The sequence below is a fragment of the Globicephala melas genome, chromosome 3, assembly GCF_963455315.2.
Source record: "Globicephala melas chromosome 3, mGloMel1.2, whole genome shotgun sequence".
Taxonomy (NCBI): domain Eukaryota; kingdom Metazoa; phylum Chordata; class Mammalia; order Artiodactyla; family Delphinidae; genus Globicephala; species Globicephala melas.
The window spans coordinates 170082733-170096691 of record NC_083316.1 but is presented as its reverse complement, the minus strand read 5'-3'; the positions used below and the strand labels follow the sequence as shown (position 1 = coordinate 170096691).

The window sequence follows — 13959 nt, the reverse complement described above, 5'->3', positions numbered from 1 at the left end:
TATGTTAGAGACAGAGAGGGAGCATGAGAGGTAGTTTAAGGCATTGGCTCACGCAGTTGTGGGGCTGGCAGGTCTCAGGGTGGCAGGGCTGAACCACAGGCTGGAGACCCAGGGAAGAGCTGATGCGACTTGAGTCTGAAGGCCGTCGGGAGGCAGAATTCCTTCCTCTTCGAGGGACCTCAGTCTTTTCTCTGAAGGCCTTCAACTGATTAGATGCGGCCCACCCACATTATGGAGCGTCACCAGTTTTCCTCAAAGTCCATCGATTTAAATGTTAATCTCACCTTAAAAAGACCTTCGTAGAGACATCTAGGCTGGCATTTGGCCACACACCCAGGTACCTGGCCTAGCTAAGCGGACACAGAGAATCAGCCGTTACTCCACGCATCTGCTCAGGCCTTGCTTCCCTCAGCACGGTCATCCCCCAGTCACTGCTGGTCGCGGGTTAGGAACGGAGGGCCCGGCAGTGCGGACACGGGACCCCATGTGGCCACGGGGCCAACCCCTGTCGTCGCCTTGCACCTCCAGCCCAGCCAGGTGGGAAGGAGGCTGCAGCACCCCCCCGGGTGGTGTCGTGGGGGGCGCCTCCCACGAGGCGTCTGAATGTTCCAGGACTCTGAGCATTCAAAGCATTCCTTGGGGCTGAAGGCAGAGCAGCCCCGGTTGAAGTGGTTTCCTCTCAGCGCCGAGCCAGCCCCGGCCCTGGCGGAGGCCGCTGACTCAGGAGGCCGCTGACTCACCTGCCCGTTTGATGTCGGGAGGGCTCCCCCCGCGGGCGGCCTTTGAACGTGGGGAGGAGCAGAGTCGGGCGTGACCGGTCTCCCTCCCGTCCCGCCTGAGGTTTTGAGGCCCCAAGACGGCGACTGGGAGCGCAGGGCCGGCCTGAGTGAGAGGCCGGCGAGGCGAGGCGGAGGGCGCGCAGCATCCAGGGGCCCCCGGGGGCTTGTCTTCCAGGCGGAGCAGTGGAATCCGAGCCTGGGGCCCTGGCGCCCGGGGCCACAGCTCTGGGGTGCAGAAGACCCTCCGCAAACTTTCCCTGCCCGCCGCTCTTCCGGGTGGGAAGGGGACTGCTGAGGGGTCAAGGCCGCAGAGATGCACCCGGGACTCGAGGAGCCCCCCAGGTCCCACAACGCAGCCGTGGTGCTGCCAGCAGGGTGGGGCACCCCCCGGACACTAGGCACCACTTTACCCACGCCAGCTTCCCCAGGGCTGCGGTGGGCCCTCCCTGCATCTCCTCCCTCCTCTTTTGGGGACCCTGACGCAGGGGGTCCTAAGTGTCAGCCCCCTCACTATGGTCACCGACACCGCGACAGCTCACACAGCACAAGAATCAAATGCCGAAGGCCTTGTCCCGCCTCTCGGGCGATGTACCTGCAGGGTTCTGCCCGTCAGGTCCTTTCTTCGACTGATTCCTCCCCTGACCCTTCCCTTCAAACTCCACACAACCCCCTCTGGAGAAGGTTCAGTTCTTCTGCTTATTCAATCTTAAATTTCCGGTAAAATACATATACGTGACATAAAATTTACCATTAGTGATACTGAGTACATTGACATTGTTGTGCAACCTGATGCACCACTGCCTAATTCCAGAATATTCCATCACCCCAGAAGGAGGCCCATCCCCATGAGCAGTCACTCCCCAGCCCCTGACAACTGCCATCGGTGTCTGTGCATCTGCCTGTTCTGGACGTTTCCCATCAATGGAATCACACCCTGTGGGTCCTTCTGCGTCTGGCTTCTCTCACTGAGCATCGTGTTCTCGGGGTCCATCCACGTGGTAGCGAGTGTCCGTGCGTCTCTCCTTTTCGTGGCTGAGAGATGCTCCCGTGTGTGGAGGGACACGGTGTGTGTCTTCAGGTGACGGGCACTGGGGTTATCTCCACCTTTGTGCTGCCGTGGGCACGGCGCTTCTTATCTTTCCTCTCTTGTCCTTGTGCCCACACACAGGTCTCCAAAGCCTCCTCCGAACTCATGAGCTATTGTGAGCAGCACGCCCGGAACGACCCCCTGCTGGTGGGAGTCCCCGCCTCGGAGAACCCCTTTAAGGACAAGAAGCCTTGTATTATCCTATAGCTCTATCTTCCCTCAGCTCCTCCCTGACCCCCGCCCCCCCCCACCCCGGCCAAGGCATCATTCAGTACACAGTCAAGCAAAACTCTTCATTCCAAAAGAAATGCAAAAAGTTGCCGTCACCCAGGTGGGGTAAAATGCATCCTCTGGGTTCAGATGGATTTTCAGACCCCATATCGCAGCCCTGTCAGGGGCCGGGCTCCACCACCACTTCTCATGGGAAAAAGCTGAAATGCCCAGGCAACGCGGTAACGATTTTTGAAAACGGCCTTGCCATTTGAGTCATGGTCTAGAGCCGAGCTGGGCGGGGAGACGGGAAGGAGGTGGGTGAATTAGCCGCTGGCGTGGCTCACCCGGCCGGGTGGCGAGTCTCACACAGTTGGCCATTTGTGAGGACTTCAGCCAGGTTGATGATGTGATGCCTTTGGCCAGGGTGTGTGAAGTGGACAAAAAGTGGGTGGAGTTGGGAGGAGGGACATAACGAACTTTTTTCAGAAATCTTTCTCCTTTTCATTTAAAACCTCGTAATTCCGTACCGCTAAAATCGGGTGTCATTGGCTGAACTTGTAGCTGAGCTGGGTTGTGTGACTTGGATTTCAGGGGCCGGGAGGGGGGCTTTGCCTGTGAAACGCACCCCTGTCACCCAGGGTCACCCAGCTGTGTGGCTTTTGTGTGGCATGTGTCATCCGACAGCCATGCTGAGGCCCCCTCCCTTTCCTGGGGACCCCGCCCATCCCAGAAACGGATTTTCAGCCCATGGCTCTGGTCACTGCAACGACCAGCTGTGTTTTCTTTAGTTTTCAGCACGAGACATCAGCGTGGGCAGTTAGAGGCTATGGTCATATTTGGCTCTTCCGTGTTTTGTTCTGTTTTTTTTCCACTTTCTGCATCTCCATGGCCATTTTTCAGACAGAAATGCAGCCTGGGGAGGCCAGCCCGGAGCCCCCTGGTGCTTCGGGGTATAAAATGGTGCGAGGGAATTCCCCGGTGGTCCAGTAGTTAAGACTCCGCGCTTCCACTGCAGGAGGCACGGTTTCGATCCCGGGGAACTAAGATCCCGCAAGCCGGGTGGGCGGCTGGCCAAAAAAATAGGTGTGAAATTGTCTGGAAGTAGCTGCAGAGGCCCTGGAGATGGGATCCTTTGCCCAGAAATGGAGAGGCACTGGCAGTACTCCCCTCTGCGCTCACACCCAGCCGCCCGGAGCATGTGTAAGGTGTCGCGTAGTTGATGGTGAGGGCGGGCTGGGGGGCTCTTTTACAATTGCTGTTTCCTCGGTTACAACAAAAACATTTAAAGAGGTGGAGGCAGAAGGACGGGTCAGATGCACACCTGTTTTCGGCCGCCTGATCCCCGGTGGCCCACCTGCCCGTGCGGCCCTGCGGGGGCGGGGTGGGAAGTCAGGATCCCAGGGTCCCCCGAGCAGAAGGGCCCTGGGCAGCCGGCACAAGGCACGCGGGTTGGTGGGACCCGGAGCCTTGAGCTCCTCTCCCGACGCCTCTGCTCCTCTCGCGCCCCTGGGGCTCAGACCGTGCACAGCTGCGAAGGCTGGCGGGATGCCCGGCACCCCCATGGCCGGCTCCCGCGGGGTGCAGACCCAGGGCCAAGCTTCTCCCCAACACCCAGCTCTCTCCGGCCGGTCCGGGAGCACCTGGGGCTTCGGGGAGCCCGCTCCCCCACCCATGCAGGTGGAGGGGGGAAGCCACAAAGCCCCCCACCCCACGCTGCTGCCCCCGTACACTGCGCAGGCAGCCAGCGGCCCAGGGGCGCCTGGCCTGCCCACGCCTGGCAGCACAGCAGGACAGAACAAAGCCTGTTCCAGAAACCCCGGGCGCACCCCACGGCTGGGGGTTGGGGAAGCCAGGGCACAGCGGGGCTTAGCCCGAGGGTCAGAGGGGCAGCTGGCAGAGCGAGTCTGCTGGCGAGGACAGCCCACCAGCCATCTGCCGACTGGTTACCCTTTGCTCCGTCCGGGACAGAAGCCTTAATCCCTTCAGCCTGAGCTCGGTCTGCGCACACCCAGCCGTCCTCCTGCGCCCCTACTGTCCCGGCCTCCCGCTGCCAGGCCCCGAAGAGGACAAGGGGTCCCGGTGCTGAGGTCACAGGTCCCCGGGTCCAGGCCTGCCCTCTCTCTCGGGCCCCTGCCCTGCCAGCTGTGCCAAGTCTATCCCCACCGCGTGTCCCCGCCGACTGACCCCGGAGAAGCCAGTGGGAAGCCAAGCCCAGGACCCCTGGCCGATGGGGTGGAGGGACCCGAGTTTGGCAGCCCCATCGCTGGCGGCCGATGGCCGCCCCACCCCACCCCCACAAGCCCTGAAGCAAAATCGCACCGGGCCAGAGGCCCCCCGAGTCAAGACCCCAGGGACCCAGCGGTCTGGGTAAACTGAGGCCCAGAGAGGGGGAGGACCACCGTCCCCCAGCCCCGCCCCATGGCCACACCTGCCCCGCTGCCTCCCCAGGTGCCCGCAGCCTCGGAGCCCAGGGAGGTGGCAGTGGTCAAAAGCCCCACCGTGGGTTTCTTTCCAGCGGAGGAAAAAGCGCTCTTTTCCTTTTTTTTTTCTTCTTCAACATCAGGGTCCCCAGCATAGGCCTGAAGCATCAGGGCACACACAAGCTTGTGCTCTCCTGGTGCAAGTGTCAGCGTGAAACCGTGGTTTTCAGGGCGTTGGGGGACTGTAAGTGCCCCGCGAGGCGGGGAGCCGGCAGTGGCAGCGCGGGCCTCGGGGGAAACCGGCGCCTCGCAACCACATCCCGGGGGGAATTAAGGACACAGGCACCCAAAAAAGGCAGCCCTGGGCGACGCGGGGTTTCTGTCTGCAGCCTGCAGTGTTTCCTGTGGGCCTGGCCCGGCCCGGCCCGGCCCCTCCCCCATCCTCCCTAAAGGTCACCCCCCAGGCCAAGAATTAAGTGACTCGGTTGTGACCTCCAGCCCCCTTGGACGGATGGGGATGCAGAAGGTGCTCTTTCTTCCTTTGATGTCCCGGCCACCCTGTCCTGTCGTCGCTGGGCCTCCAGGCAGCTCATCCATCTCGAGCCCGGGGCGGGCAGGAAGAGGCCATCGGACCCCCGCCCCAAGCATGAGTGACCAGGGGCAGTTTCCGGGCCACCACAGGTCGCTCGTCCTTCAAGAACCTGCCTCGGGGCGCCTGGAAAAGAAGCCATATGTCGACACCACTCCCCCACTCCCCTCCCCCCCCACCCCCACCCCCCCACCCCCCGCCCCGTTTCCTCCTGTCCTCAGAGACCATTGCCAAACATTGTAAAGACCGGTTCCCGGTTCTCAGAAAGCAATCCGTGGTTCTAGTGGGTTCTACCCCATCTGCGTTTGGATGTCCAGTGCTTTTTATTTCTGATTTTTAAAAAATTCCAGGTGTGCCACACCCACTTTCCTGCAGTGTTTGAATATTGTGTGGAATTGTTAATACCAAGTGAATTAATGCACAATAAAAAGTCTCACTGTTCCTTTCCTCCCGGCTCCGATCCTTCCTTGGCTCCCTGGCCGCTGCTTGTGGGGGTGGGGTTGGGGGGGACAGGGCGGGGTCTTGGCTCCGGCGGGACGGCTTCCCCTCCACCCCCCACTGACCCAGCTGCCCCGGGAAGAGGCAGCGTGGATAGAACCGGGCTTCAGGCAGCAGCACAGACGAGGAAGCTTCAGCTTCTGATCTACAGTGGGAGAATTTCGGGGGACGCTATCTGAGGATCTCCACGCGTGTAAGCCGTGGGTCCCACGGTTTGGAGGGCCGTGGGAAAGCGCCACGCTCCTCCGAGAGCTTGGAGCCTGTGAAGGTCTTAATCTTGCCCCTTCCTGCTCTGCGTCACCCACAGACCACCCTCGACCACCAGACTCCCAGGAAAAAGTGGAGGGAATCTTGGCCCTGCCCCATAGCACACCACGAAGAGTTAAATCTTTAGTAATGGATCTGTAAGTGGGGGATTCTGGCCCCTGAGCGGAGAACTTTCTCCGTATAAGCTAAGATCCTACGTGCCGTGCTGCGCAGAAAGAGAGGGAGGGAGGGAGACATGGATGTATCACTGTTTATTTTTTTAAAAAATAATAAAACATTTATAGATTCAGCTGCATTAAAAATTGTCCCCTATGTATCAAATGTATAAGATTAGGGAAAGGAGGGGGGAGGGATAAATTAGGAGTATGGGATTAACAGATACAAACTACATAAAATAGGTAAGCAACAAGGATTTACTGTACCGCACAGGGAACTCTATTCAATATCTTATAATAAATCAGAATGGAAAATAATCTGAAAAAATATATATATGAAGCTGAAAAAAATTGTTTTTCTCCTGGAAAAATAAGTATAAGATTAGAAAGCCATTCTGCTGTACCCCTGAAACTAACACAACTTTGCCAATCAACTATACTCCAATATAAAATAAAAACTTAAAAAAAAAAAAGATTAGGGCTTCCCTGGTGGTGCAGTGGTTAAGAATCCACCTGCCAATGCAGGGGACACAGGTTCGAGCCCTGGTCCGGGAAGATCCCACATGCCGCGGAGCAACTAAGCCCGTGCACCACAACTACTGAGCCTGCATTCTAGAGCCCGCAAGCCACAACTGCTGAAGCCTGCATGCCTAGAGCCCGTGGTCCACAACAAGAGAAGCATGTCCATCCATGGATGATGGATAAACAAGACATGGTCCATCCACACAGTGGAATGTATTATTCAGCCATAAAAAAGAAGTAAATTCTGACACATGCTATGACATGGGTGAACCCTGAGGACATTGTACTCAGAGGAGCCAGACACAAAAAGACAGATACTGTCTGATTCCACTCACATGAGGTCCCCAGAGGAGTCACATCCACAAAGACAGGAAGCAGATGGTGGGGGCCAGGGGCTGGGGGAGGAGGTGGGGAGTCAGTGTTTCATGGGGACAGAGCTTCAGTTTGGGGAGATGGGAAAGCTCTGGCGATGATGGTGGGGACGGTTGCCCGACAATGTGAACGTGCTCAATGCCACCGAGCTGTGCGCTTAAAAATGGTTAAGATGGTACATTTCATGTTCTGTTTTACCACAAAAAGAAAACCTTACCCAACGTCCACCTGAATGGCTAAAATGTAACAGATGAGCGTTGCCGAGGACACAGAGCAACCAGAACCCCCAGGGCTCACTGGTGGGGTGTGAAGGGCTACAGCCAGTTTGGGAAAAGTTCCTGCGCTTCCCTATAAAACTGAACACACACCTGCTCTCTGACCCGGCGATTCCACTCCTAAGTGTTTTTACCTAACAGAAACCAAAACACATGTCCGCAAAAAGTCTTGGAAGGAATGTCAGAGCAGCTCTTCTCCCCATAGTCAAAACCGAAAACATCTCATCTAGGTCCCCTATTCAGCAACAGGGGATCGAGCCACTCCTACCCCGGAAGCCCCTCAGCCATGTGAGGGACAAACCACCCACCACCAGAGACAGCCTGGGTGGCTCACAAGTCCACAGTCAACAAATAGCCTTACACAGACGGATGGCCTGCATGATTGCGTTTATAGGAGGCTCTGGACCAGGCAAGCCTGTGCACAGGACCCCAAGGATGTCCACATCCTAACGTCCAGAACCTGTGCTCTCACGTCCCCTCATGGGGCAGAAGGGACTTTGCAGGTGGGATTAAGTTAGGGCCCCTGGATTCCCCGGGGGCCTCAGTGTCATCACAAGGTCCTTATAAGAGGGAGGCGGGAGGGTCAGAGGCAGAGAGAGACGGGAGATGCTGCGCCGCCGGCTGTGAGGATGCAGGAGGGGCCTCGAGCCAGGGAGGCGGCGCCTCTAGAAGCTGGAAGAGGTGGGAAAGAAGTCAGTCTGCAAAGGCTACACGCTGTATGATCCCAATTTGATGACATTCTGGAAAAGGCAGGACCATGGAGCTGGTGAAAGGATCACTGGCTGCAGGGGTTGGAGCGGGGGAAAGCAGGATGAACAGGTGGGTCACAGGGAGGTTTTTAGGGCAGGGACACTTCTGTAGGACAAGATCCTGCTGGACACAGGATGACATACGTTTGGCAAAACCCACAGAATGTACCCCGAGAGTGACCTTGAGGGTCACCCCTGGGCTGGGCAGGGTACAGTGCAGATGCAGACCCCGGCCCCATGGCAGGAGGGAAGCTGGCTCTGCTGGGTGGGAGGCCAGGCCCAGGGGACGCCTGTGGCCTCCAGCATCCAAAGAGGCCCATTGGGGACTTGCCTGGCGGTCCAGTGGGTAAGACTCTGCGCTCCCAATGCAGGGAGCCCGGGTTTGATCCCTCGTCGGGGCTCTAGGTCCCTCATGCATGCCTCAGCAAAGATCCGGTGCAGCCCAATAAATAAATATTCAACAACAACAACAACAGAAGCCCGTTAGGCATTGTGCCGCCAAAGAGGAAGGAGGGCTGGAGACCACGGCTCACCCTTCACCCTAGACTGTCCCCAGGGCTGGAAGGTCCCCCATTCTCGTGGGACTCCTTTCCCACCCTCCTACGTGCAAATATCTTCCCGACATTCTGGAGGTTCAGGGCAGGGTCCCTGCTGCCTTCTCCAGCTCTGGTGGCTCCTGGTCATCCTTGGTCCTCAACTGGTCCCGCATCTCCCCAGTCTCTGCCTCTGTCATCACAAGGCCTTCTCTGTGTCTGTGTGGTCACTCCTGTCCCTATAAGGACACCCGCCATTGGATTCAGGGCCCACCCTACTCCAGCATGACCCCATCGGATCTATTCCATCTGCAAAACCCTGTTTCCTATTTATTTTCTTTTTTTGGGGGGCCACACTATGAGGCATGTGGGATCTTAATTCTCCAACCAGGGATGGAACCCACGCCCCCTGCAGTGGAAGCGCGGAGTCCTAACCACTGGACCGCCAGGGAAGTCCCAAGACCCTGTTTCCAAGTGAAGTCACATTGTGAGTTTCTAGGTGGGTAGGAATTTGGGGGAGACATGTATCAACCCGGTACTACAGATACTTCCAAATTCTTTCGTTTGGCTGAGGAAACATCTCACTGTGTTCTCACCAAGCACACTTCCTGCTTTTATTTACTGAGGGCCTATCCCGTGGCATACAGTCCAGGGACACAGAGTGAGATCCACAGATTCTACAGTCATGACTCCCAAAGGATCTCCTCTGAGACACGGGGAGAGGGCTTTAGAGCCGGCCTAAGGCATTGGGTTGAGTTGCGTCCCTCCCCAAAATCTATGTTTGAGTCCTAACCCCAGTACCTGTGAGTGTGACCTTGTACAAAAAGGGATGTGCAGCTGAAATCAAGTTAACAAGGTCACACTGGATACGAGTGGACCCTAAATCCAATGACTGGTGTCTGCACAAGAGAAAGGACAGGGAGATCTGGGTACAGAGACACAGGGAGACACACAGCGGGAAGGAGACCGTGTGGCGTCAGGCACGGATCCAGTGATGCAGCCACGAGCCAAGGATCGCTGGCAGCGCCAGAAGCTGGAGGAGAGGCCTTGGCGTGGTTTTGCCCTCAGAGCCTCCAGGAAAAAATCAGCCCTCCCAACACCTTGATCTCAGACTTCCGGCCTCCAGAACTGAGAGAGAATACATTTCTGTTGTCTTTTTTTTTTTCCTGTTATCTTAAACTAGGAATGTCACATAGCCAGGAACGTCTGGGCGTTTACCTGGAGCTGGGAGATGGGAAGAAGTGACAGCTCAGGCTCCAGGATGGAAAGAGCTGCCCTGGCCAAGGCAGGGGGACCTGACACGGGAAACTGGGAAGAGCTGGGTATGCTGGAGCGGGGGAGGGGGAGTGGCAGGACCCAAGGCTGGAGCGACAGAGGGCAGAAAACGGAGGGCCTTAGGGGCCGTGCTAAGGAGTCTGGAATGTTTCTAAGCAGCTCTGGGAACCCAATAAACAGGACAACAGCCAGCCAGAAAGGGCTGCCACAGGGACCCCTGAGTGGAGTGGGCCATCTGGTAAACAAGAAATGAGAATGACCATCAGTCACTACACAAACCCAAGACACCAGTATCGTTTTCAGAATCTGCCCCTTCCACCCAGGAGTTCACTGAAACCAAGAGGGGAGAAATGGCAAATTCTGAGTCACAAAGCTTCTCAGTGGGACCAGCTCCATAACTTGAGGGCCCCTTGTTCAAAAATTACAAATGTCAAGATGGTAACAGCAGAGCATTTAATTTTCTGAGTGCGTGGGCAGGGGGTTGGGTGCCGACGCCCACAGAGCCCGCCTGCCTCTCAGCAGAGAAGCTTGCAAGGTGGTTTGTTCAGAAGACAGGAACCTGTAACCGTTCTTGCATTTGCAGCCAACATTTCTCTTTTTTTGCCCGTGCCGTGCGGTATGTGGGATCTTAGTTCCCGGACCAGGGATTGAACCCACACCCCCTGCAGTGGAAAGCGCGGAGTCTTAACCGCTGGAAAGCCTGGGAAGTCCCTGCAACCAGTCTTTCAAGAAATTCGATGCAAAAGTGTTCACTGACCTCGAGTTCTACTTCACAAAAACTTTGTTCAGGAGATGGCGTAAATTAGGAAAAAAAAAAAATCTCTATGTCCCTTCCAAATCAAAATGACAGCATCTTATTTACGAAATGAAGAGGCTCATCTTTAACTGGGATGTTCAGAGACAGAGCCATCACATCACAGCAGCCTCTGTAGCCAGGTCCGTCGCACAAGGGCCGTTCAAGCATGACATGCTCATTCACTCTTTTGATCTATCAACACAAAATGCTGAGCAGTGCAGAATGGGGACGTGAATATGGTGGCGAGAACAGGGAATTAACACGCCAGATCTGTATCCACCTCCGTAGCTGCCCGTAGAGCCTCCTTAGATTCTGATGCTGTCTCCAAAAGGAGCTGAGAGGCATAGACTGACAGTATTGAAAGACCAGATCCATCACACAATTTTAAATCTGCAGCCTGTCACCCGACCACACCTCCCACAGTGCGCAATGAATTCCCGTGTCTATAAATCCTGTCGTCGCTTTGCGAATCCTGTATTCTATTTTCTCCACCACAATCTATATATCTTTTCTTCTGCAATTTCTTTAGCCTGTTTTTACATTTCTTCATCTTTTCAATACATTTAAAGACCTCAACGAGTGGAACCTGCCCGGCCTTCCCTGGGACCTTGGGCAAGTCACTCGAACCCACGGGCGCTTAGTTTCAGAGTTGAGAGCAAGGCCAAATCGCCAGATGAGACCTTCAGGGGTTCATCATGCTGGTAAGAGACACACCCACAACCGAGATGAAATTCACACAGATACCACTAGGTCAAAATATCAAAAGTAAGAACTGTAGGGACCCTTCAATCGTTCTGGAAGACTAGTCCTACCATTCTTTCACCGTTTTTTTTTTTTTTTTTTTTGGTCTTTTCAAGTAGGAAAGTAAGTTTTTTAAAAATTTGATTTAAGTATAGTTGATTTATAATGTGTTAATTTCTGCTGTACAGCAAAGGGATTCAGTTATGCATCTATATATTTTTTCATATTCTTTTCCATTCTTGGTTTATCACAGGATACTGAATATAGTTCCTTGTGCTATATAGTAGGACCTTGTTGTTTATCCATCCTATACATAACAGTTTGCATCTGCTAATCCCAAACTCCCGATCCTTCCCTCCCCACCTCCCTGCCCCTTGGGAACCCCAAGTCCGTTCTCAGTGTCTGGTTTCACCATTTCTGTAACTTCAGTTCGCTGCCCTACAGAAGGAGATGCAGCGCACGCACACACACACACACACACACACAGAGACACAGAGGCACAGTCGTCCCAGTGTTAGACGGGCACATTGGGTTCTTGGGGAAGCAGAATGCCTTGTGTTCAGGTTGCTTATTAGAAAGGACTTCTGGGATCACCAGATGTGGAGGAGAGAGGAAGGGGCCTCAGGCTACCCCAGGGGAGCTCTGGAGCTGGACCAGCCTTGCAGAATTGTCCCCTGTTGGGCCCAAAGACAGGACTCTCTACCTCCATGTTGATCAGCCATTGGATGGGCTGCCTCCAGGACGCTGGGACCCGGGGCTGGGCAGCTGTCTGCAGCCGAAGCATTTCCTGAAGGGGCTGACAGCTGAAGGGTGTCCACTGACAACACCCCCAGAAGCTGGAGCAACTCGTCCCTCCCTCCGTGAAGGGACGTGGCAGGTGTATGTCCACGCCCACCAGCCCCAGCCATCCTGAGCTTTCATATCCAACCTGCTTCTAGGCATAAACGTCTGGCACCAACAGACGCTAATGAAGAGAAACCTTTGGAAATTGGCTGACATCAACAAGAGAAGGATAACGCGTCCCACCAGCCAAACTTCACGTCGTACACATTTTATTTACGATTAGAAAGTTTGTTTTTGTACTCAGGAAAGGGTAAGCAAGACTTTTAAGAGGCTGTGGTGCAGAAGCAAAAGTGCTTATCTAAGCGATGACTTGAATCCTGTTTATCAGCACTTCTGCCTTTGACCCGCAGCCAGCCTCAAACCCTGCCCCCTGGGATGGTCCCTCCTCCGAAGCCCGCCCACTCACTGGTTCCCACCCCTGCCGAGTGGTCTGTGAGATTCCTTCGCAAGCAGCGGCTGGGCTGTGGAGCCCGGGCAGCCAATGAGGCGGGCTCAGGATTCAGTCTCCCCCAGAGATCCAAAGAGATGAGGGACAAGAATCCCACACGAGAGGGCTTTGGCGGCAGCGGCAAAGCCTCCTGGATGAGGGGGTTCCCCCTGGGTGGCCACACGAGGCTCAGCCCTTTCTGCGGGCCACGTGTGGCTGACCTGGAGAAGCCAGCGCAGAGTTTACAGTGGCAAGAGGGATGCAAGGCCTCACTGGAGAGCCGGCGCTAAGAACGCGGGGCTCTTTCTCACCAGAATTTATCACTCTGGGAAGAACTCCAAGCCCAAGCTTGAGAAAGGCATCTTCCCTCTAGTCAGAGCCCAGTCTGCGTCCTGCCCCGAAGCAGAGTGGTGGGCTGGAGGCTGGACCAGCCAGCAGGTGGCCAGGGTCACATCCTTCTCATACCTTCCGTTTCCACAGCCAATCTCAGCAATGTCTGCAAACTCCCCTCCTATCAGTGAGAAAATGAATAATCAGATAGGACAGCATTAGGATTCTGGAACAAGTACTTGTGACACACCCCCTTCTGGAGTCTCAAGTCCTAGGTAGGAGGTCGGCTTTAAGCAGAAGAAAGGCGAGTTTCTACTCTACAGAACATTCAGGAAGAGCTCTGCTTGCCTCGCCCCCAACCCACTCCCCACGTGTCAGGAGAATCTAGATGATTTGGGGTTTGGCAAACACTCACGTCCCCATCCTCACAGCCACGAGGAGCTGTCCAGGTGGAGAGGAGGAATTTCCAGACCAGGGTCTCAAAGTTTCATGGGACAATCTGGGCACACCTATGGCATCAGAGCTACGGTCCCCCACGTGTGAAAGGCTTAGGGGTAAAAGAAAGCAGTTCCCTTGGGTCGTGGAACTGCTCTCCCAGCTACGTCCCCCCACCGGGAGGAAGTAGTGGAAGCTGCCCTACTGCCGACATTCCTGCTGCTCTTGACTCTCTGCCAGCCTCGTCCTGGCCACCTTTGGAGCAGAGAGGAAGTGCCCTTCACGTCTGGTCTCCTTCCTGGCCAGCACACTTTGAGACATTCCCTCTGGAGGCCCTCTGACTTCAGAAAGCACCTCAGATCCGGAGGGCCCAGGATCCTGGAACCCACTGTCTTCCTGTGACTGTCCGGGAGGGTGGGAACAGGGGGACGGCTGGACAGTGGGTCTGCACGGCCTCTGAGAGCAGTCCAACAAGAGGCAGCGCTGTGAGATGAAAAAAAGAACAAGCAGGGCAGGTTCCGCCACCAACTCAGCTGGGGGACTTCAGCAACTCAACTCTCTGCGTCTCAGTTTCCTCGTTTCACTAGTAGCACCAAGGCTGTTGTGAAGATATTTAATAGGCGTAAGGTACATAAGAAGTATCCAACACGTAA

The 13959-nt window shown here is 55.6% G+C and overlaps 1 protein-coding gene across 3 annotated transcripts in view; it reads left to right on the top strand.

Moving 5' to 3' along the window:
• The window catches only part of GNG7 (G protein subunit gamma 7), a 153441-nt gene extending 147906 nt beyond the window's left edge, over positions 1-5535 (top strand). For all 3 annotated transcript variants that reach the window (XM_030845824.2, XM_060297434.1, XM_060297433.1), the window contains one exon: positions 1948-5535. In XM_030845824.2, coding sequence (XP_030701684.1) covers positions 1948-2073 — 126 coding nt within the window. In that variant the 3' untranslated portion in view covers positions 2074-5535. The remainder of the gene's footprint in view (positions 1-1947) is intronic.
• The last annotated feature ends 8424 nt before the right edge of the window (positions 5536-13959 follow it).